General features: G+C 33.4%; 1 protein-coding gene across 4 annotated transcripts in view; it reads right to left on the bottom strand.

Moving 5' to 3' along the window:
* Positions 1-25,511, bottom strand: part of VPS13A (vacuolar protein sorting 13 homolog A) — a 224,577-nt gene that overhangs the window by 17,019 nt on the left and 182,047 nt on the right. For 2 of the 4 annotated variants that reach the window (XM_059142057.1, XM_059142058.1), the window contains exons 57-68: positions 25,347-25,428; positions 24,379-24,448; positions 23,457-23,562; positions 17,152-17,265; positions 15,267-15,412; positions 13,952-14,033; positions 13,001-13,114; positions 11,808-11,883; positions 11,555-11,718; positions 10,963-11,008; positions 10,739-10,862; positions 7,965-8,079 (exon numbers count right to left, since the gene is read on the bottom strand). In XM_059142057.1, coding sequence (XP_058998040.1) covers positions 7,965-8,079; positions 10,739-10,862; positions 10,963-11,008; positions 11,555-11,718; positions 11,808-11,883; positions 13,001-13,114; positions 13,952-14,033; positions 15,267-15,412; positions 17,152-17,265; positions 23,457-23,562; positions 24,379-24,448; positions 25,347-25,428 — 1,239 coding nt within the window. Of the gene's footprint in view, positions 1-1,405; positions 7,768-7,964; positions 8,080-10,738; positions 10,863-10,962; positions 11,009-11,554; positions 11,719-11,807; positions 11,884-13,000; positions 13,115-13,951; positions 14,034-15,266; positions 15,413-17,151; positions 17,266-23,456; positions 23,563-24,378; positions 24,449-25,346; positions 25,429-25,511 lie in introns of those variants that run through there. The other 2 variants (XM_059142060.1, XM_059142059.1) reach the window with 2 other exon arrangements.

Consider the following 25,511-nt stretch of genomic DNA (forward strand, 5'->3'; position numbering starts at 1 on the left):
CTCTTCAGATTTCTCATCCCATTCAGAAGTCTGCTTCTGGAGGGAAAAGTTAAAAAATGAAGAGTAAAATCCAATAAGCCTTTGTCTCCTAGTTCTTGTCCACTTACTCAAAATTTCAGATGAAGCCAGGAAGAGTGTTCGGAACTACTCTGGTGATCTGACTGCCTATGGTAAGCCCTTTCTTCCAGATCAGTTGTAACTCTCCTCCCGAAGTAAAGGGAAAGACCACGTCAGCCGAAGGCAGTTATCTTCCAACTGCCATTTAGGCAGTGTTTGAAGCTAATTATAAACATCTGTAATTTCTGAAAGAAAAGAAATATACAACAAACAAAAACAGCCTCCCTGCTACAACTCACATAAGCATAGTAACATCATGGAAAGAGATCTAAGAGATTCAAAGACAATACAGATAAAAATTTAAAATATCTGAAATGCTTAAGAGTATACTACCCTTGTGGGATAACTAACTGACAACATTCATGCACAGTGAACGACACAAAGATCTCACGATCTCTCATACACACACACACACACACACACACACACTCATTCTAAGAGGCAAAGATTTAAGGGGTGAAAACTTTAAAAAGAAACATGTTCAACAAAAACCAAGAAAGGAAATCTATTACAGCTATAAAACTTATAAAAATTAAGAAAATATTCTGCTGGCTTTTATGTATGTATTCCAGAAATAAAGACCAGTTTCCCCACACTAGAATTATTCTATGAATAGATCACTTTTTTAAACTTTAGAAGTTAATAATTCTATTTATAAGAACTTATAATAACAAAAATATACAATAGAAATTTATATATTCGGATTATAATCATGTTAATAAAAATTTTAAAAGGAACTGTAACATAAATGGTGGGGAGACAGGATAATTTTTATTCCTATAGTTTCCTACTTTACTGAGCATATATTACTTTAACATTGTAAAAAAAATAATTTTTGAAAATTTTTATATCTCCCATAAAATACAACAGTTATAGACTGAGAATCAATGTTAGCTAATTGATTGACAAAAGGATTTAGCTCTTTCCATGGAGGTTTGGGTTTCGGCTCCAGGCATGATCCCAGGGTCCTGGGATGGAGCCTGCTTACCTCCCCACCTCACCCCTGCTTGCCTCTCTGCCTACTTGTGATCTCTGTCTGTCAAATAAATAAATAAAATCTTTAAAAAAAAAAAAAAAGAAATCCCAAGCTCCACATTCAGAAGATCTTTATAGATGTGTATGATTAAAAGGTTATTGATAAATGATAACTTAGGGTAGAAAAACACAGCATACCCAATTAAGAATTTTATATATATATATATATATATATATATATATATTTAGCTAAGTTTCTGACAATCCTGATTATGTTTTTTTGTTAAAAAAGCTAATAATAACTGTATTATTTTGAATGCTCAGATATTTTGAATGTCTAAGATTCAGAACAAAGGCACACTGCAACTTAGTACATATCTTTATTATAATTTCCACTGTTTAGGATATTTATATATAAAAAAAGAAGGCTATATTAAAAACCAATTTTACAAAGTTATTAGACATTTAATTTTAGGCTCATTTTTTTAGAGGTACACTGTTGCTGGATAAATTCATCACACTGATTGAGATAATGATGTACATGAAAATGGTCTGCCACATTAAAACTAACCAACCATAAACCCTTATGTATGAAAATCATAAATTATTCTAATTACCTCCCTAACACATACCTATTTGAAATCATGTGTTTTATTCTTCTCTGATTCAGGACTTTCAGTAATGTTTTGTATTGTATTCAGTGTACTCACTGCATTTCATCAATTCAAACATTCATACACTGAAATTAAAGATTAAATCAACAATCTTAACATTTTTAATCAATCTCCATTTATCCCTAAGGTGCAGGGAGAGAAGAAAGAAACTGCCGTTTTTATATGTCCATCATAATTATTATTTGATTTAAATGAATAACCGTGTATCTTATTTAGACCCCATAAAACCTCTAATATTTTTTACTATTATAAATAATAAATTCTACATTTGCAAGGAAATCTCTAAAACAAAACCCAAAGGCTCAATTGAAGGTACAGTAGGAGTACACAATAACACTTAGGATGGTTGTTTTTGGTTTTCCTCTCATTACTACAGGAAAGTATGAAGCTAAATTTCACCACAGGACTTAAATCAGACAAACTACTATTACAGCTGTCATTCTTTATATGACCTGGGGTGTAAACATGATAGCATATATTTCATGTTGAATGTTGATGCCTTAGTCATAGATCTACAATGGCTCCATCTGCAAATTTTAATAACATGACTTGAAAATCAACTGATTAACACTGATATGTATTTTGAACAATTTCAAAAAAGCAAAGTTTATAAAATCCAGATTATTTTAAGCACAGAAACAAACTAAAATTTATTCTGCCTTCTTGTTTCATAAGGAATATTGACAGCTGTATTACTCTGGATTTACATTTGCTATATCGAATTCATCTTATTTCATTCACAGGCTGCTCTTATAAGTTTATTCATGGTGACAGGTGTTCACAATTCCAGGCCTTTTATGGATTTTTCTTCCTGCCAGTTTTCAGTATGTTATTCAAGTCAAGTAAATACAAAGGCAAATAAAGAATGAGTAATTACTCCCTTAGAGAAGAGAGAAAGATGCTCCTTCCCTTTTTCTATACATAAGCAGTGACCATGTAGAAATGCAGAATATAAATAAAGGATATGGATAGGTGTGGTATCTCATAATCAACCTTTCAAATGCGGCTTTGTCACTGGACTTTCTCATTAGATCATACTCCCATTTTAAAATTCTAATTAATTACAGAGCCTCTAATAAACAAAAGAACTATTCATCTCATGAAAGTGCCACAGTTGAACTCATTTTCTGCTTATTTGATGGAGTAAGAAGGTATTTGTCCATGTCCTTTATCTCCAACAAGAGCACATTAGTATAAATAGTGTAATCTTAAATCTTGAAAAGATTTTTTCACTGTGGTAGGAAAACAGAAACAGAACAAGGGCAATTATACTGTCAAAGAATGTATTTCACTTCTAAGGGTTAGAAACTGAAGATCGATGAATCCTTAGGACCACATGAGCCACATAACAATTTACTAGCTACCAGAGTATTGTTTTAAACCATTTCACTTTTCAAGGGATTTTAAACAAATGCAATCTTACTTACAATTTTCTTTGCATTAAAATGGCAAGTCAATGCTGAAATGCCCAGACCTTTTGCAGATAAATTCTTAAGAATCTTAATGAGAACTATACCGTAGTCTTAAGTGTCACAGACCAACCACAGGAAACTCAGTAAATGCCTTGGAATCAAGAAGTTTAGCATTTTTCCCTTTTAGAAAGGGCCCATGCCTAGCTGAAATGTAAAAAGCCAATGAAGACATTTCCAGACCTCTCCTTCCTAAGGCATACAACAATACGTAACAATGGGCAGTGTTCTCTCTAGCTTCTTGTAGGAGGAGAAGGTTTTGTATGATTTGGCCAAGGGTGAGAGAAACTAGTGGGGACCAGATACCAGTCTCCAACACCAGTCATGACTATTTTAATGGTAACTGTTCTCATGCATTCACTATTCCAAAAAGATAAGAATACTATTTTGAGGAAAACAATAAATATGTTCTTTGACACTGACATATTTCTTGGTCCCTAGTACACACAACCTTAATTCCTACTTAATTTAAATGAATGTTAGGCAGGTAGGTATTTCAGAAGAAATGTCTTAATACTTTTTAGCATCCTTTTTTGTAAGCTCAATATTAAAAAATTAAAAGTCATTCATTTTCTAAGAAAAAGAGAATACTGATTTACAAAAGTACAATGTTGGTAAACTTAAGAATCAGACTCAGAAATCATGGGCTGAATCAATTAAGCCAAAAGTTGAACAATGAAGGCAGTTATTTACTATAATCTAATTAATATAAGCTCAATATACACAAACTGATTAACATAAATAAGGTAAATGTTTCTTTGTTGATCCCAAAGCACAGCAGCCATAGGGATTAAATATTACTGTGAGAAAGAGAGAGAGACACAAAGAAACAGACTCTTAAGCACTGGGAACAAACTGGTGATTACCAGAGGGGAGGTGAGTGGAGAGAAGGGTGAAACAGGTGATGGGGAGTTAAGGAATGCACGTGTGATGAGCACCAGGTGATGTATGGAAGTGTGGAATCACTGTATCATCTACGTGAAACCAGTTTTACACTGTATGTTAACTATACTGGAATCTAAATAAAAATTTCAGAAAACCCCATCATATTATACTAATAGTCATTTACTCTTTAGAGGATTTTCTTTCTTTCTTTCTTTCTTTCTTTTTTTTTTTTTTTTTGTATATCTAACTTCCTCGTGAAACAGGACAGAATAGTTTTATTTAAATTGAAAATTAAAGAAAACCCTTCAGTGCACAAAACAAACAGTTCTGCTCATAGATCTTTCAGACACATTGATAATATTTTCCAATACAACCAAGAAAAAAACATACATAATTCTGCTTACTATAAAAATTCTTCTGATGTCCTGAATTAACTTTTAATATTTTATGAGGGATACAGCATACGGATATTTAGGTTAATAAGTAAATATAATGACTATAAAACCAACTTTGTTCATTGTATATATACATACATAATGAAATAAAAAGTGAACCAAAGAACAGAACTTTTTTCTTTGTAAGACTATAAATAATGTCACTAATGTCCATAACAAATCATGAATGTTCCTTATAATAGCAGTATAACCTATGTGGTTTTGGAAGAGAACAACAAATTCATATTGCTTGAAGTTACATAAATTTATTATTATTAAACGAAATTTGACAAAAACACTCTTAAAATGCTAAATATAAAATACTGACTGGGTATTACTATTCTTTTTTATACGATGGCATTCTATTACAGCCCAGAAAATTTACAGAGAATATTAAAAGTGGTATTTTACCAATAAACAGGTACTTGAAAATAAAACTAGTGAACATTAAAAAAAATATTTAACTTTTAAATCTTAAAGATGAACTCAGCATTGCAAAGCTACAAAACATATACAAGCAAATGCCAGAATATATAGTATGCCCTACTTTGGATGTAGAATACATTTTTTTCTGTGCTTAAATATGTAATTCCTTTGCTTTCTGTAAACATGTAGAAAAACATTTTAAAAGGAAAAAGTATTTTAATACCCTAACACTGGACATACGGGCGTTGCGGTAGCAGTCATACAAATCATGTTAACGAAACATTCCAAATAAAATGACAAAGAACATGAATTTAACATTTCAGATCTGCCTAATCATCATCATCATCATCATCATCATCACTACTGCTACTGTGAGTCATAATCCACTCCCTGTAGACCTGAATTTTCTGTAAGCATGGTAGAGGAAAAAAGAAGCACAGAGGTTAGTTAAGCATGGCAAAATGCTTGCAAAACATGTAAAATTATGAAATGTTCAAGGAGTCAGAATAACCTGAAGGCAGAGTTCAGATCTGAGTAGGGCAGTAATTACAGATATAACATTCCATAACTTAATAGACTAAGACTAAACCTCGCTGGCTGGTACACTCAATGGATAAAATAGTTGGATGATACCAGTAAGGTATTCCATGAATATATGAGAATTATTATTCTATTTCTCTAGTAGCGAACTTGAATCGCCCAGCTGGAGGCACTGTAATACGGTACTCCTTTCTAGATACAAAGGCATACAACCAAAGTGTGTTTTATATTTAATTATATATAGGCCCATATAATTTACTGAACATAGAGTACCTTTTTTTTTTTCCTTTAAAAGAATTAGAAAATAAAAGGAGAAACATTTAAAGTATTATACATTTGCTAAAGCACCAATGTTAAATCACTTAGATTTAATCTCTCTAGATGAGACTTTAAATCCTGTTTCTACATCATCTGCTTTTTTTCTAGAGTACTGGCACTCATGTATTGTAAAATATTTGCTAATGACAGTTTTGATTTAAAAAGCACCATTACCACCAAACCAACAACCTGCTTCTCACACCTATAAGAGAACAATGCTAACCACAACATCCTAAGGCCTCTGGTGAATATAGGTATTCCAGCTGATACTGTGTTTAATGCTCTTGCTAAAAAACAAGTAAAAATGGCTACAAGGATTGTGAGGTTTTAATCATTTAAATAGCTCTTTTAGCAGTTAACACTAAAACTGGCCTACTAAAAATAATATGTACCATTAAAAACACAGAGCCAAAGATCATGGCTTTTAAATCCCAAAGTTTAAAGCTTCAGCAAACCATTAATGTAGGTATAAAATAAATTTACTTGTCACTAAGATCAAATTATCAACTGAGAGAAATTTTTGTATCTCATGGCTTTCTTATTTATCATAATCTATTTCCTAATAATGAGGATTATTTCCCTCACTACTCATCCTTACTTCTTACTGAATTAATTAAAAGTTTCTCAGGAAATATTTTTAATTTTTCAACAGGTGATCTAGTAACTATTCAGCCCAGTAAAATGTCAGTAATAGGTTAACATAAGCTACTAATACAAGTAACAGGTTCCTTCCCTAAAAAGGGAAGGCTGGAATTGAGCAGAAGTATATTTTTCAATTGTATTAACCAAGGGTGACTTCTGCACCATTTCCATCTACCAAAGAATGATATACTATCACCACAGAGATTGCACAAAATGCCTTTTAGAGTACAACCTCTCACTAGATCGCCACTTCTGTCCCAATGTGCAATTATTTGGATGCTTTAAAAACATTTAAAAACACACTATCGCTTTACTAAATAATACACACTAACTCAATGGTCATGTTTTACTATATTAGATGAAAGTACATTTTACACAAAATTATATATCCTGCATGTAGTGGGTAAAATATTGAACTTTTAAATATTTACCATGATCATTTTAAACATGACAATATTTAAAATATCAAGGTTATAAAGGAAGGACCATATCCCCACTGTTTATTATTACTACAAATATTTTCAAGTCTATATAACATAATGATTCCTTGTCTGTTTGCAAAAAAATGATTTAATTTAGTAGTCCATATCTAAACGAAAGATGAAATAACTTTAAGTTGGTATAATCTATTATGGATGTTACCTACACCATAATCCAAATTTTAAAAAGTCCAGTTTTCAAAGTAAGAAAAATAGCTATTATTTTAAATAAAATATTCTACCTCCAAATGGCTTTTTGTTTCAAATCTGAGTTTCCTTAATAAAAGATGTTGGCTTTCATGTGAACTGCTTATCAGATCCCACAGATTTCAAATAGACCACACAGGCATAAGGCAAGAAGAGGGTTAAGGCTAGTTGAATATCTTCAAAAGAAAAGTCTAAGAACCCAAGAATTTCACCAACAGCAGTGATACGGGTTTTTTTCCTTATCCATGTCCAAATGGACATGAGAACTGTGTAAAAGCTACTAGTGGCCTGATATGCAAAGGGAAGTACCCTAAAAAGAAATGGTTTAATTGGTTAAGTAAGTACCACAAACTATGAGGGTGCATAAGGCATGATGGTTTTCAACAAATTTAGCAAATCCAGTACAGAACTAAGAACATCCTATAAAAAGATCAGATTCACTAAAATCCTATACAAAAATTTACCAATACAAAAGCTTTTCTTTGTATTCAAAATACTGAAACAGCTGTACGTAGTTTGAAAATTTTAAGACTAAAATCTACTGTTGGCTTTCACTTGTAAAGTCATGCATTAATTGTTTTCATATCAAACTTTTTGATGCCTGTAAAAAAGAAAAAAAAAATCTTATAGTAAATAAATGTACATTAAAACCTAAGTATTAGAAACTTATAAATAGAATTAAGCAAAACACATAAAAGCCGAAATAATCTAACATATATTTAAAATAGTATATAACTACTTTTAATATAGCAAACCTGACTAAATTACTCGTAATGTGTAAAATATTTCTTCACCCACCTGTAACATCTGGTTTCCAGTCCCATCCCTCAACCTGTAAGGTCTGATGACTCCATCCTCATTAAAGAATCGTGGGGGCCGTAGGCTCTCCACTTCATCAGAAGTCTCTGTAGCTCTGCAGGAAAAAAAATATAACTTGACTACAAAAATTATTCAAGAACTTTTTAGTACACTTTAAAATACAACTACTAAAAAGAATCTTCTTTTGGATAAGACTATTACATCACTTCTCTATTTTAAAATTTGTCTTTATGCCACTAATGTAAGATTTCTAAAAAAATGTCAACTTGTAAAGAAGTTTGTTTACAGACTGTCTTGGATTTTCTTTGTAGACAATAATTACAATCAGCAAATGAATGTTGCTTTTTTTCTTTTTTTTCTGATTTAAGACTTCATTTCTTTTTTTTTTTTCTATTATACTGTCTAGCTCTTCCAGTTCAATGCTAAGTACACCAATATAATACTAAATATAAGAGGTGATTGTGACCTTGCCTCATTTCTAACTTTAAAGGGAAAGATTCTTCTACTTCTTATTTATTTATTTATTTGACAGAGACAGCGAGAGAGGGAACACAAGCAGGGGGAGAGGAAGAAGCAGGCCTCCCGCCAGAAGGGAACCTGTATGGCTCGATCCCAGGACCCTGGTATCATGACCTGAGCCAAAGGCAGATGCTTAACAACTGAGCCACCCAGACACCGTAAAGGGATAGCTTCTAAGATTTCTCCATGAAGAATCAATATTAACAAAAAAAAATTTTAAGGTATCTTTTGTCAAAACAAGGACATTCATTTCTATTCTTAGTCTGCTTATAGTCCTTTGTTATTGTTATTGTTTTTTAAAAATCTTGAATGGGCAATGAATTTGAAATATGAAATTCCTTTCTGGTCACTGCTGTCATCATACAGTTAATCTCCTTCAATCTGTTATTGTTATAAATCACATTACATGTATAGTTTTCTAATGTTCAAATACTCTAACATTCCTCATAGTCCCAGTTGGACTTGACAGTTACTGTTTGAAAAATATATATGCATTGCTAGATTTGGTACTATAATAATTTAACATTTTTGACTGTATGGACCTACATGAGAATGGTCTATTTGTTCATTCATTCAAAAAATATTCACAGATTCAACCAACATTAATTAAGAGCTTACCACATAATGTATCCATATGTATAACACATACATATGGGTAAGTTCTCCAATTAAAAAACAGAAATTGGCAGAACAGATAAAAAGGTATGATCCAAGTATATGCTATCCCAAAAAGACCGACTTTTAGAGTCAAAGATGAAAGTAAGTTGAAAATGAAAGGATGCAAAAGGATATAATATGTAAACAATAACCAAAAGAGGGCTGGAAAAGCCATACCAAGTTCAGAAGAAAATTAAATTCTAAACAAGATATTCTTATTAAATACAAAGGAGGACATTTTACAAGAAAAGTTAATATATCAAGAAGATATAAAAATTATGAACACATTTGTACTTAACAAGAGAGCTCCCAAATATATGAACCAAAAACTGGCAGAACTGAAAAGAGCAAAAAAATCAGTAATAACAGTTATTTCTATATCCTACTTTTAATCATGGCTGCTAAATAGAAGATGAGCAAGGAAACAGAAGACTTGAATAACACTATAATCCAACTAGACCTAATAGACCTCTATACAGAGAACATTTAATTCAACAACAGGAAACTATGTATTTTTCTCAAGTGGACACAGAACACTTTCCAGAACAGACCATGTATTAGGCCCTAAAGCATGTCTTAATAAATATAAAAATGCTAAAACCTATAAGGTTTGTTTTATGGCCACACAGAATAAAACTGGAAATTTGTAAGAGAAGGAAATTTGGGCAATTCACAAATTTGTGGGAACCGAATGGCAGAAGGTCCAAGAAAAATAACCAAGGAAAGTAACTACTTTGAGACAAATGAAAACAAACACAATGTACCAAAACTTATGGGAGAAGGCAAAGACAGCGCTCAGAGAGTGATTTATTGCTGTGAATGCCTAACACTTAAAAAGAAGAAAGATCCCAAATCAATAATCTAAATTTACACCTTGCAAAACCGAAGGAAGAAAAGCAAACGACCCGAAGTTAGCAGAAGGAAGGACATAAGAAAAACTGGCGCAGAAAAGAACATTAGAACAGAGATAAGGAGAAGAACAATGGAGGGACCAATGAAATCAAAAATTGGTTCTCAGAGTCAGCAAAAATGACAAAGAAAAAAAGAAAGAGGACTTCAACTGAATGAAGAAACAAACAATCTGATTAAGACTTCTATTAAATAAAGAGACTGAATTAGTAATCAAAAAACTTATCAGAAGTAAAGGTCAAATCCAAATGGCTTCACTTCAATTTGATATAACTCATGGATAATTCAGTAATTTTTATAACTCATGGGTGTGTGTTGTGTATATGTATGTATGTATATATATATAGGTAGATAGAGTTATACATATATAATGCCTGTATATCATATATATGGCATCACATTATTCTAATGTACTTATAATAGGTAAGTAAAAGCTTGCTTAACTTGCCAAGCCCTTCCTGCAAGGCTGCTGGGAATGAAGAACCAAAAAAGAACAGCTCTGTAATGCAGAAATGATGCAAAGGAAACTTAAATGGGAATTAGGAAGATAATACATAACTTGCCATATTATACAGTTCAAAACGAAGGGCCTTGAGCCAAACAGCCCATTTATTTTATTTCTCACAGTTTAAGCATTTTACTCATATCTTCCACCAGAGAAAACCTACCTTTTTATTCCCTGAAATGTACTGCTGGCCATGTCTATGATGCCTCCAGTTGGCCTTGCCACTGCTCCAACTAAACCCTTCCCAACACCTTTAAAGAAACCAGCTGCTCCTTCTTTTTGAGCTCCTAGAAAGAAACAAAGCTTTAGGCAAATGGATCAAGAATGAAAACAGAATCAATTTCTGAAAGACCTGGTAATCTATATGGCCCAAAGGAATGTACTTGCCTTTGATAGGTTTTGTAACAATTCCTGTTATGCCACTTACAAAACCCTAGGGAGGAAAAGGAAAATTTGTAATACTTTCAACATGATTCTTTAAAGAACCAACTCTGGCTTACAAAAAAAAAATAGAGGGTTCTGCTTTCTAGATACTGTAAGAATCTAGAAAGCACCGGAACAGAAATACATCTAGAAATGCATTACCTAAGTATCCTAGTTAAACAATGCTTTTAGAGGTTACTGATGTATTTTATATAGGTCACAACTCACTGCTCCTCCAATATCTAAATAATGCTTGAAGGAGTGCAAGTTAAGTACCTATTTTCTTATTCGCCAAAGGTAGCTTTAAAAGATATTCCCTGAGGAGCGCTTGGGTGGCTCAGTCAGTTAAGTGTCTGCCTTCAGCCCAGGTCCTGGGATCCAGCCGGGAGTCGAGCTCCCTTGCTGAGAGGGGAGTATGCTTGTCCCTCTTCCTCTGCCCCTCCCCGCTGCTCATGCTCTGTCTCACTCTATCAAATAAATAAATAAAATCTTTAAAGAAAGAAGAAGAAGAAGAAGATAATCCCTGACCAGTTCACCACCCTGGGAAATTTCTTACAGAAACTAAGCCTTTTCCTCCACGAGTGATGCCTTCTCTAAGACCGGCTGGCTGCCTATTCATGGCTTCTCTCCTCTTCTGCTGGTAGTCTTCATCCATGGTCATAGCTGCCACCCCTTTAGCCATAGCATTGGTGATTTTGGAGGCAGCACCAGCTAATCCACCTAGCAGAAATAATCATTATTTTTAGTAAAAGCGGAGGTAAAATTACTTTCTTGCACTAATCACAGCTGGTCGGTGTCCTCTTTCTTACCAACAGCTCCACCAACTAATGCCTTCAGTCCTAGTGCCATCCCCTCCACAAACTCTTCGGGACCCTGGATGGCTCCCTAAAGGGTCAAATAATAACAACAAAGGTTACATTTTCTTTTAAAGTGAACTTATTGATATAAGTTAAGAAGCAATAGGGACAAGAATAAAAATATCCTAGAGGAAGTGAAACCAGCAAAAACTTCACATTAACAAAATTCTAAGAGATACTTCTTGACGTTGAAATTACAAGGAACAAGTGGATCCAAACTCAGGAACAGGACTGTTCACCAATGTGTACAAAACATGTTTGCTCCAAACTGAAAATTCCAGGAGGAAAACATAAGCACAAACTACTCTTGACAATTTTTGTAAAAGAAGTAACTGCAATTTAATACTTAATATTGATGTTTCAAATATACTGTACAATGTAAGTAACAGTTTTACTTTTTCATTACCCTCTACATTTAGAAGTAGGTGAGTTTTGAATGTTTTAAAAGAAAATGTTAAGGGACAAAACAATCACTATTTTGGTGGTGCCTGGGTGGCTCAGTGGCTTAAGCCTCTGCCTTTGGCTCAGGTCATGATCCCAGGGTCCTGGGATCGAACCCCACATCAGGCTCCCTGCTCAGTGGGGAGCCTGCTCCTCCCTCTCTCTGCCTGCCTCTCTGCCTACTTGTGATCTCTGTCAAATAAATAAATAAAATCTTTTTAAAAAAACCCAAAAAAACAAAAAACAATCACTATTTTGTCAGATTAAGATGTTTTTTAATTTTTTATAAACATGTATTTTTATCTATGAGGAAGTGGTGATTAAGATGGTTTTGCACGGTGTCTGCCTATAGTTGTTTACAATGTCCCACACAATTGTGCTAAGCAAGGCTGCCTGTCCATGATGATCTTACTCTACTGCGGAAAATGTTTATCTACCTTTAATATTCCAACAGAATACTGAAAATTTAGTATATCTTAAGTAAAGTATATCTTAAGTAAAAATCTTAAGTTTAGATTATGAGGGAAAGGGTCAAATTTCCCTCCAAATTTCTCAAAACCTCTTACAATTCTTTGCTGCAAAATCATGGTCTTCTATTATGTCTCCCAAAATCTATTTACACCTACACTTCAAGTTAACAGTTTGGGATGCATTATTTTTTCATAAGTATTAGTGATACAATGCAAGAATAACTATTTTATTACCTGGTACGGTTCATAAAAAAATGCTTCCACACCTTCAGAAAATTCTCTAATCAAGCCAAAGGGATTTCCCAAAACTTCAAGTCCAAGAATGAGTACATACATTTGCTTAATGGCCTAAAAATGAAATACAAATATAAATCAATTCAGTCAACTGGAAAAAAATTTTGATGTTCAGTACACACATCCAGTTTCTTTTCTTTAAGGCTAACACCCTTATCACCAATTTCAACACCTATATCATATCACCCTATTTATCACTAGTTTTGTTTTTTTAAAAAGTGATTTGGTGTTAGAGTATTACAGATAGTATGACATATTTACATAAAGCTTTAGAATACTCAAAATGCTTTCACTTTTACAACTATGTGTGACAGCTGCTGTTACCACCATCATTTTATAGGCTGGAGAAACACAGAAGTCAAATGATGCCCAGGATCATGTAGTAGGTAAATAGGAAAACTGGAATCCAAATCCAGACATCTTGAATCAGGCTTAGTGTCTATCCACTACAGAATAGCTGTCTCAGATGCTATCTAAGTTAAATCCTAAGATACAGGAATCTTTCTAATGGTGGAAAAAAAAATCCACTAAAATAACATACTAACTGACTCAACAACACAACTACATTAAAAACTGCCTGTATTCAGTTAGTTGCTAACAGCTTCCCTTGAAACTATTTTTTCAGAGTAAGTTTGGTGAATTAGTTAATATTTTACTTAAAGATATTTAAGTTCACCCTTATACAAAAAATATTTCTGTCAGTGGCTCAAAAAGAGAAAGGCAAAAAAATGAAATGGTGGCATGGCTCAATTTCTTTTTCAATACTGAGGAAAAAAAAAGTTTTAAGATTTTGAAAATGGCTATTTACTTCCTTGCCAAATCTACATTATACGTGTACAGACCCAGTTGCACTGTCTCTATCTGTCCCTTCATAAAATATCTCAGACAAACCTGTTTTGAATAGTGTCTTATTACTTCAGACTGTAGTTCAGATGCTGTATGGAACTGATAGTTCAGCTCAAAAAATGCAAGCCTGAAAAACACATACAAATATGTGTGAAGGTGTGTGTAGAAGGGGAAGAGGGAGACAAGGGAAGAGAATATTTTTAATATTAACAAATTGTTTCCTTTTCTTTCCTTTTCGTACATTTCGCATGCCAATCAGAAAGCCTGCTCTTTTACATAAGCACATTCTGGTCAAAGAACCCTCAAAGAATCTCATGAAAGCTATGGATCTTATCCTCAGAAGAACCACTAATACAAACATGTTTTCACATCCTTCAGAGGATTCAGAGACCCTCTGGATCCCATTCATGGACATGAACTGTATTTTCCAACTCTGCCTTGTCATGGCCCACACAGAAATGTCTGGCATGGTGAGGTGAATGGAGAGGTTTTATTTTTATCTTTTTTTTTTTTTTTTTTTTAAAGATTTTGGCCATTCTGCTCAAGAATGGACAGGCTTCGGTTGCTGCAGATCCTGTCAAATCAGCAGACGGCTGAGGAACCAAGGTCGGTTGACTGCTAACCTATTCACAGCACATGCGGATCCACTGCTTGGGAAGCTCTCTGTTAGCTGATAGACAGAAGCCAGATGAGAAATCTCATCCTATTCCCAATGTCTTCAAACCTATGTTCTTTAATTTGACTGATATCTAACTTTATCTAGATTTAGAGCTACATCCTACTGGATTCACTGATTCTTACCAAGGTTCTTAATAACATTGCTGGGTGCTACCTGAAAAGGTCATTCTCATCTGAAGTCTCCACTCAAGACTTTTTTGAGTTTATTTGGTCAGGTACTCTAATAGCTTCCATTACGACTCACATTAAAATGTATATTCTCGGCTATAACATTTAAACGAATCTCTTCATTTCCCCTATCACGGCTTTCATTTTGCTGTAGTTGTATATGCTCTGAGAATCTTGACCCTAAGAGCCCTGAAGCCACATGGTATAAGTGCCATACCTTCGGGCACTCACAGCTTCTCAGGAATCCTTCTGTAGCCCAGAAAGGCCTTACATGTTGCACAAACTTGTATGGCCTCTGTCCCTCTTTCTTAAGGAAATTATTTAATAATTATTCTGTTCCCTCTAGTTAAGGCTTAGCAGGTTAAATGTTACTTAAATCATATTCCATTTAACAGCAAAACCCATATTTTTCTATGATTTCCAATGTCCTTTGTACACTTTTTCACTTGTAAAGTTTTTAGGTAAATGTAAAATGGACTTTTTGTCAGTTTATAGATTTGAATATTAAACATACTTAAAAACTACATCTTGTACATCTGTAAGGGTGGCACCAATACTCTTCAGCAGAAGATTTAAAGAGCGAACGGCCACGAGTCCTTCCTGTTGTTCTGAATCTTTAGCTTCTTCTCTTCCCGACCTCAGTGAAACACTTAAATGCAACTAAAGAGATAAAGAGACAAATATTTAAGCACTACCTGCAAAATGACAATTTTAACTTTTAAAATTTAATCTTATTTTAACTTTACTACACCATAAGATTTCAAAGTTTGATAAATTTCAGTTTCACAATTTTAGATATGCCAAAATTATTAAGTGAAAAGTTAAAGGAGTTTAAAATTGAATACAACTCTTTTAAAATTTTAAATTCAGTAATGTAAGCTAATATGGTACTTAGGTTCAATCCAAATCTTTTGGTAAAGCTATGAAAATAATAATTTTTATATATTTTTAAATAATAATAATAATCCAGAAGTTGAAGTTGTTGAAAATAACTCAGTGTTTCAAGTATTAGAATTAAGTTACCAGGTTGAAATCAGTTAAACCAGCTTTCACACTTTTGTATTGTATGCATTTATATAATTATTTATATACTATATATATTGTGTATATATATATATAATTTTCTATACAATATTTTAAGTGTTATTTAAGTATGATATGCATTTATATATAATTATTTATAACAATATATATTTTGTGTGTATATATATATATATATATATAGACACACAATAATTTTCTATAAGTGTTATGTAAGTAATTCAGAAACTCTGTATTAAGAACTTATATTTAGTTCCATTCAGTGTTCAGTTCTTAAATCAAGGTTACTCCACAAATTAATTTACAACTCAGAGACTATTGTTAGTAATATTATAGTGCATTATTTTAAAGTTGCTAAGAGAGTAAATAAATCTTAAAAGACCTCATTACAAGAAAAAAAAACTTTTTTAACACTGTATCATGATGGATGGGAACAAATTTATTGCAATGATCATTAACAGAGTATACAAATATCAAATCATTACCTTATACACCTGAAGCTAATCCATGTTATATGTCAGTTATACCAATACACACACACACAAACACATCATACACAAAATTAAACAGGTTAACAGAAAACTAAGGTAACAAAAATGTTAGGTCAAGACCCCAATGTTCATAGCAGCAAGGGCCACAGTTGCCATACTGTGGAAAGAACCAAGATGCCCTTCCACAGACAAATGGATAAAGAAGATATGGTCCATATATACAATGGAGTATTATGCCTCCATCAGAAAGGATGACTATCCAACTTTTGTATCAACATGGACAGGACTCGAGGAGATTATGCTGAGTGAAATAAGTCAAGCAGAGAGAGTCAATTATCATATGGCTTCACTTATTTGTGGAGCATAAGGAATAACATGGAGGACATTGGCAGATGGAGAGGAAAAGTGAGTTGGTGGAAATCAGAGAGGGAGATGAACCATGAGAGACTATGGACTCTGAGAAACAAACTGAGGGTTTTGAAACTGGGGGGTGGGGGAGGGCCTGGTGGTGGGTATTAAGGAGGGCATGTATTGCATGGAGCACTGGGTGTGGTTCATAAACAATGAATCTTGGAACACTGAAAAAATAAAATTTAAAAAAAAGATATGAACATATAAACACATGTTGTAGGTGGCTCCAATATTATTTCCATATAGTGAAAAATTGTTATAAGTATAAATAAAAATTTCAGAGGACTATTCCTGCTACTTTATTTAAAGAATTTATATACTGTTAGAGAAAATAATTTAAATATATATGTAATTATATATATATAATTGGGATATATAATTTATATCCCAAATAAAGCAAGTCAAGTTGCTATTACCTAGATTATAAAGGATAATAAAAATGACTATTTCCCCTACCTTGATAGGAGATATATGGAAGTATTCATAGAGACTGACTTGTGATGAATCTGCTAATGAAGCTGTTTTATATTCTTCTTGGAAAGCTTCTATATCTTTATGAAAAAGTTCAACCTATAGGGGGAAAAAAGCATTAAAAACTTAAAGGATCCATCTGTTTGAGGTATTTAAGTCAATAGCTCAGATACTGCAGAACAGACCTCCATAACATCCATATTCAGCACTGGTTATGATTAGAAATTTATTGTACAAGAAGGGAACCTAACACCTGTTAGTAAAGCTCTGTCCCTAACACACAAATGGATAAGCATATTTTGTTTCCATCTAATCCATTACAAAACACTAAGCTTTTCTTCTTGGGACTATAGAGTTATGCCCAAAAGCTACTATAATCCAGTGCATCAACACTTTCTTAGGAATATTTCTTTCTTTTTTTTTTTTTTTTTAATATTTCTTTCTTTAAATATAATCACAGGGGCGCCTGGGTGGCTCAGTGGGTTAAGGCCTCTGCTTTCAGCTCGAGTCATGATCCCAGGGTCCTGGGATTGAGCCCCGCATCAGGCTCTCTGCTTAGCAGGGAGCCTGCTTCCTCCTCTCTCTCTGCCTGCCTCTCTGCCTACCTGTGATCTCTGTCTGTCAAATAAACTTAAAAAAATATATATATAATCATAGTTCTTTTGTGGCTTTTTAGTAAATACCTCACTGACACCTACTGAGGCCCATGCTATAATCAAAAAGGGGAAGGCACTGAAAATGATGTTGCATTAAGTGACGAATATGGCTTTCATTCTTGATAATCAACATTAATTCTCTTTTAAACACAAATTTAAGTACTTCTATGTGTTGAGAAATGGCCCCAACATTCACATTTTGACCTATCATCAACAGTATCAAAATGACAGCCTTATTAAAAGTACAGTGTCTGGAAACTGACTTCTCAGATGACAGTGTGAAGGGCTCTTTAGACCAGTTCCCCAGTGAAACTGGTGAAACAAACAAACAAACATTTGGGGTGCCTGGGTGCCTAAGTCGGTTAAGCATCTGACTCTTGGTTATGGCCCAGTTTATGATCGGGGGGTCACGGGATCAAGCCCTGCATCAGGGTTGACACTAAGTGGGGTGTCAGCTTCAGATGCTCTCCCTCCCCATATGCCCATGCATACTTTCTCTCTCTAAAATAAATAAGTATTTAAAAAATAAATATAAAAAACCTAAATATCTAAGGCCTCTATGAATGAACCTAATGGTATAAGCAAATAAAATATCTTTTTAAGAAAATCTACAAAAATTTGTAAGAAAAGTGAATCTGTAGTATTTGAACAAGTACCATTCTCTCAGATCCCCCTCCTAGTTCAACAAGCCATGACTCCACTCTAGACTGTTCACTCAAGAACATAAAGCTCCCTGTCTGCCCAGTGGACAGCTGGAATACTTTCTTCCTGGGAGGCATAAGGTGTCAGCATTTCTCATCCCACCCCCAGTTACCAGCTGCTAATGCTACATTATGGGGATGGGAGAGCTTCTGTCCCACTGCCCAGCCTCTACTCATGGAACAAAGGCTCTAATTTGGTGTAATACCACTGAGAATACTGGGTTCGGATCACTCCTATTCCATTCCTAGCTCTGAAGCTCTGGTCAGATATTTTTACTTGGGGGAAAACGAAACTTTAAAATAACTCCTAATCTTTTTCCAAAGAAACCCCAAATCTTTCCCCAAAGCCTTCGACTGCAACAGTTTTTGAAGAAGTTCACACCTGAGCATTAGGAAACAGTAAATGTCACAGGGAAAGATGGAAGGAAAATCACTGATTGAATGAAGATGCAGGCTAAACTGTAGGCCTCTTAGTTTTCATGAGTGAAATGGGGAAAGAGACAGTTTAAGGTGTCCTCCTGGGGTCAAAACAAATATCAAACACTGATCTCCAGATGAGTTCCTCAAAGGAAAAAAAAAAAAAAAAAGAGCCCAAGTCTGATTAGATTAGTCTGTAGAACAATGTATGGCCTAAGGTACATTAGGCCATAAAAACGCAATCAACCAGCAATTAGTAGACTTCAATAGCTAGGTGTGTTGTGAAAAGAGAAGAGGGCCCAGCCCCAAAACCAATTATTCCAGGGTAAGGGTGGTATCCCAAGATCTTCACCTCTCTGAGGATCAACACCAAAAGCTTAACATTGCAGGAAAAGTAAGGGGTGTAGGAAGGGTAGACTTCAATAAAAAAAATCTAACCAGTCACAGAATGAACAAATAAGCTAATAACAATAAGCTTTGGGGACAGAGGGATAGGTAGCCAGTTTTTATAGTGTATCATCTAAAATGTCAAAAATAAATAAATAAATAAATAAAATGTCTAAGTTCCCTACCAAAAATTATGATATGTGCAAAGACAGGAATGTATGACCCATACACTGGGAAAAAACTAGGCAAAAGAAACTGCATGTGAGAAGTGACGAGACTGGATTAAAAGAAAAATACTTCCAAGTCACCACTATAAATATGTTCAAAGAACTAAAGAAAACCTGGGGCGCCTGGGTGGCTCAGATGGTTAAGTGTCTGCCTTCGGCTCAGGTCATGATCCCAGGATTCTGGGATTGAGCCCTGCATTAAAAAAAACCGTATTTAGAAAGTGAAAGAAATTACGATGACCATGTCTTATCAACTTGAATACTACATCAAATATAGAGGGAGAAAAATTATATATTTAAAAAACCTATTAAAAATTCTGGAATTGAAAACTGTAATAGAAATGGAAGATTCACTAGAAGGACCTAACAGTGTATTTGAGCTGATAGGAGAAATAGAAACACTTCATTATATGCTAAATTAAATGCATTGTTTTATCATGACTTTGAAGACAAAGTGTTAGAAGATTATGCAGTCTGAAGAACAGAGGAAAAAGAATGAACAAAAATCAACACTCTCAGAGAAATATGGTACATCATTAAGCATGCTAAATATACAATATGGGTAGATCAGGGGAAAAGAGTAAAAGTAGAAAAAATATGTAATAAATAATAAGAAATAATAATAAGAAATATAAGAAATAATAGCCAAATGCTTTCTATATTCAATGAAAAACAATAAGCAACATAACCAGGAAGCTATATGAACTCCTAGTGCATAAATGCAAAGAGGTTCACAAAAGATATGTAACAGTAAAATTGATGAAAGTCAAAGACAAGGAGAAAATCTTAGAAACAAGAAGAGAAAAACAACTTACTACATATAAGATGACCCTGATAAGACTAATAGTTGGGGTACCTGAGGGGGCACAGTCGATTAAGTGTCCCACTGTTGGTTTTGGCTCAGGTTGTAGTCTCAGGGTTTTGAGACAGAGCCCCATGTCAGGCTCTGCACTCAGTGCAGAGTCTGATTGAGTTTCTCTCTCTCCCCACACCTCCACACCTGTGCTCTCAAATAAATCTTAAAAAAAAAAAAAAAAAAAAGATTAACAGTTGACTTCTTAGCAGAAAGGGGGCAAGAAGACAGTGGGTAAAATATTCAAAGTACTCAAAAGGAAAAATCCTGCCCAACCAAGAATCCTATATCCAGTATAACTACCTTTCAAAATGAAAGAATATGAAGACTTTTCCAGACCAAAAAAAAAAAAACCTAGAAGACTTGATGGCTAGTAGGTGTGCCTTATAAGAAATACTTATGAAAGTTCCTCAGGCTGAAAGCAAGTGACCCCAAGCAGTAATTAGAATCCAAATGAAAAAAAGGAAAAAAAAAGACTGAACTAGAAAATACAATGATGTAAATAGTATAAATATATAAACATTTCTTTCTCATAACTAATTTAAAGAGCAACTGACTATTTATGTATAAGAATACAGTGTTTGCCCTATAATAACAGACCAGTATCACATGAATGTGAACACAAAGAGCCTCAAAAAAATACTACTGACCCTAATCCAGCAAAATACGGAAATATTATACACAGGACTAAGTGGGTTGCTTTAACATTCAATGTAATAAAATCAACAGAACAAAAACCGTATCACCATCCCAAGAGATACAGAAAAAGCATTTGACAAAATTCGACATACCTTCATGATAACACTTAGCAAACTGGAACTATTAGAGAACTCTACCTAATGTAGGTTATCTACCAAAAAACTACTGTTGATATCATAATTAATGGTAAGAGCTTTTTCTTTATATCAGCAACAAGGCAAGAATGTCTGCTCTTGCACTTGTATTCAATGTTGTACTATTGTACTAGAGGTTCTAGCAGGGCAATTAGGCAAGAAGAAACAAAAGCCATGCAGATTAAATCAGAAAGGAAGAAGCAAAACTATTCTCAGATGGCACGATCTTATATGCAGAAAATCCTACAGAATGTATAAAACAACTATTAGAGATAATAAATGAGTACATAAGGTTGCAAAATATAAGATCAGTATAAAAATCAATTATATTTTTATATACTTGCAATGAACAAACAAAAAATGAGATTTAAAAACAATCTGTGCAGACTATAAAAAAGAATACTCAATAATAAATTTAACAAAAGAGCCAAACTTATACTTTGAAAATTATACAAATGTTGAAAGAAAACAAAGATCTACATAAGAGCACAACATTCAATGTTTAAGGATCAAAAGACTTAATAATGTTAAGTTGTTGGAACTCCAAAACTGGTATGCAGATTCAATGTAATCTCTGTCAAGACCCCAGATGACTTCTTCAAAGAAGCTCTGAAGCTGATTCTAAAATTCATATGGAATTGCAAAAACATTTTGAACAAGAACAAAGGAGGAGGATTCATACTTCTCAATTTCAAAACTTACTACAATACAACAATAATCAGGACAGTACAGTATTGGTAAAAAAGATGGGACTTACAGATTAATGGAATAAAACTATATGTTTATGGTCAACTGATTTTTGACAAGGGTACCAAGACCATTAATGAGGAAGGAATACTTTTTCAGTAAATATAATAAATGGTACTGGGACAACTTGATAGCCAAATGCAAAAGACTGATGTTGGATCCTTACCGCCCACTATATACAAAAATCAACTCAAAATGGATGAAAGACCTGATTATAAAAAACTCTTAAAACACAGGGCTAAATTCATAACCTTCACAACCTTAGATCTGACAAAAGACTCTTAAAAATGACACCAAAAACATGAACAACAACAAAAAAGAATTTGGATTTCATTAAACTTTTGTGCTTCAAAAGACATCAGGAAAGTAAAGCACAACACACAGAATGCGAGGGAAAAAACAAGAATGAGAGAAAATATTTGCAAATCACATATCTGATACGGGACTTGTATTTAGAATAGATAAATAACTTTCACAATTCAATAAAAAGGAGACAACCTATTTAACAAAGGATCTGAATAGACATTTCTCTATAGAAAATATGTAAATGGTCCATCAACACATAAAAGATGCTCAACATCATTCATCATCAGGTACATGTAAATCACAAAATCACAATGATATACTACTTCACACTCACTATGATGGCTAGAATCCAAAGGATAGATAGTAACAGGTATTGATGGTGATGCATTAAAAAAAACTGTATGATTCCATTTATATCAAATATCTAGAACAAGAAATCCTACAGACAAAGTATCAGTGATTGATGGGACTGGCATGGTTTCCTTCTTCAGCTGGTGAAAATGTTCTGGAATGAGATAGTAATGATCCTTGTACAATTCTGTAAATACATTAAAAAACACGGCTCTGTCCACCATGAATGATTAAAATGTATAACGTGTGAACTGAATTTCAATAAATTTAAAAGAAAAAAAAAGTATTATTGGCCCTTGTCCTTATCCATGTCATCTGTATTACCTTCAGAATTCTTTTTATGAAGACAGCAGAAAAAGACTGTATCTGATCTACCCTATCACTATGACTTTAAGGTCTTTCTATCAATCACAAATAAGACACTTAACCTTTTATTTTTATCCCTTCTTTCACTGAATATTCTTGTCACACCAAAATTTCTAAGTTATTAATCAAAACAAAGTAACCCAGGAAAAAAAAATAGGAAAAAACCGTGTTGTGAATATGAGTATTTATCCCTACTACTGGCCTAAAACCTTTCCTGTTTGCTAACTCACCTTCAAAAGGCTATTTTAACTTGTCTTGCTTTCTTCATCTATAATCTAAAAATGGGATTTCTACCAATTTACCCACCACAGTAGCATATGAAAAATTTAAAAATTTTATTTTTAAGATGGACCAAAACCATTTTAATACATTAAAAAATTTCTAATTTTTTTAGTCCTCCTTCTTTCTCAATCCTTCCTGTTAATACTATCATTCCTAAATCTCACCTCAGTTTTTTCAGTCCCTTCGGCTTCTGTCATAAGTTCTGCTAACGCATAGACAAATCCAAGATCTAACCTGAGGTCCATTTCTTGGATCAACACCTTGAAATACCTATAATACAAAGTAGAAAACATTTAAAAACCATTGATTAAAGTGCATTTAAAATATGAGATGAGAAAAAAGCATTAGATAATTATTAGAATGCTGAAATTCAGGATTTTACAGATGAACAAATAAAATTGTCATGGCAACACTGTTCATATTAGCAACAAACTCTAGATGTGAAAATGCCTATGAAGAGAAAAATGGTAAGTAAACTATGGAATACAGTCATACGGCAGAATATTATATAATAGTGATAAACTATAGTTACATACAGCAAAAATAATAAATTTTAGTAAAAAGTTGAATGAAAAAATCCAGCCCTAATAGTGTATTTTCAGTTTAACCAAAAAACAAAATTTTTTTTTTAATTAGGAAAAAACGAGAAAACTAAGAAGCATAATGTTGACGTACAGACATACAATAAACTGTATTTTAAGATGTAAGGGATGAAATTAGTGTTTATTGTGGTCGATAAGGTGGAGTAAACAAGAAATAGGAGGGTAATATATCAATGGATGTTTCTGTCAATATTTTAATTCTTAGATTGGGTGGTGACCATTTTAAAGCAGTATTTTCTTGTTTCTAAAACAAAATGCAGTAATTACAGAAAACTTAAGTGAGAAAATAAATAAAATGTAAGTACATTTCATTTAGAGCCTTCTGACCCTTTAAGATTATGAAACTGATTTTCCTAATGATCTTCATAATATTTTGCACTTAAACCTTTGACTCACCTGAAATTGATTTTTTAAAGCGTATAATTAATTCACATATTTAATCAAAACATTAAATAAACACGCAGAAATATATGAAGACACTTACTTAATACGTGATATCTGGGAATGCCCTGCAGATCTCATGACAATACTGACATCTGTAAAGGGCTTTGGAGCTACAAAAGTTAATAAATATGATTAATCCCATGATGCTTTAAGAAAAAGATAAGCATTTTCTTGCAATTTAATACACATCACAATGTAGAACTAACTTACTTACTAAATCATGAGTATCTATTAAAATTACTATTTGTAAGGTCTTAATTTCAGATGCCAGGGTTTTTTTAATTATCTGTATTTACTTTAAAGATAACTAATCCTTTAAATTAGTGATTTTAAAGTAGAAGTATGCATTAGAATCACCAGGGAAACACTGTGAAAACACAGATTTCAGGGTCTTGCCCTGGACTTCCAGGTAAAGGGGCTTGGGCATGTACAATGGTCAAAATCTTCCAAGCATATTATCAATACCTCCTTAGATAGTTCAGAGCCAGTGGTGTGGAGGTGGGGGGTGGAAAGCAAAGGGAGGGAAAGAGAAGGGAAAGAGAAAGGGGAAGAGGTATAGCAAAGAAAGAAGGAATATGAAGGGGAAGCAGAGGATAGAAGAGCAGACTCATCATTAATTACATTCAGCTAGAGAATACAGGACATTTCTCATGGTTAGAAACCTCTCTGAATTTGATTTTCTTCACAATTTATTCAAAGGTCCTAGTGGCTTCTAAATCAGGGATTTACAAGTCACTAATATTTCTAAAAATTTAAATATATATTTGTAATTAATCTTCTCCTCAGAATTCAGTCAATGCGTTGCTTAGTTGACTTACTTTAATTTACTTAGTTGACTTACAACTAAGTTGACCATAGTTGAGTACTTGTTCCTTTCCAAGGAACAAGTTTAATTTTCTAATGATCCCACAGAAACTAAACTTGAGAACGGTTTCATTTCGTGTTTTTATGGTAAAGTAAACCATACAGCTGATACATTTTTATGGCAATCTAAAAATACAAACACACCTGAATCCATGGTGACCGACTTGGGAGGTTTAATTGGATAAAACACAAATGGAAATATAGCACCATGTATCTGGTTTTGGATCTAAGAAAATAAAAACAGGTCAGTATATTACTATGTTAATTACAGAACCCTACCAGAATAACAAGATTTAATAAGTAGAAAGA

The sequence above is a fragment of the Mustela lutreola genome, chromosome 12 (assembly GCF_030435805.1).
Source record: "Mustela lutreola isolate mMusLut2 chromosome 12, mMusLut2.pri, whole genome shotgun sequence".
In the NCBI taxonomy this organism is placed as follows: domain Eukaryota; kingdom Metazoa; phylum Chordata; class Mammalia; order Carnivora; family Mustelidae; genus Mustela; species Mustela lutreola.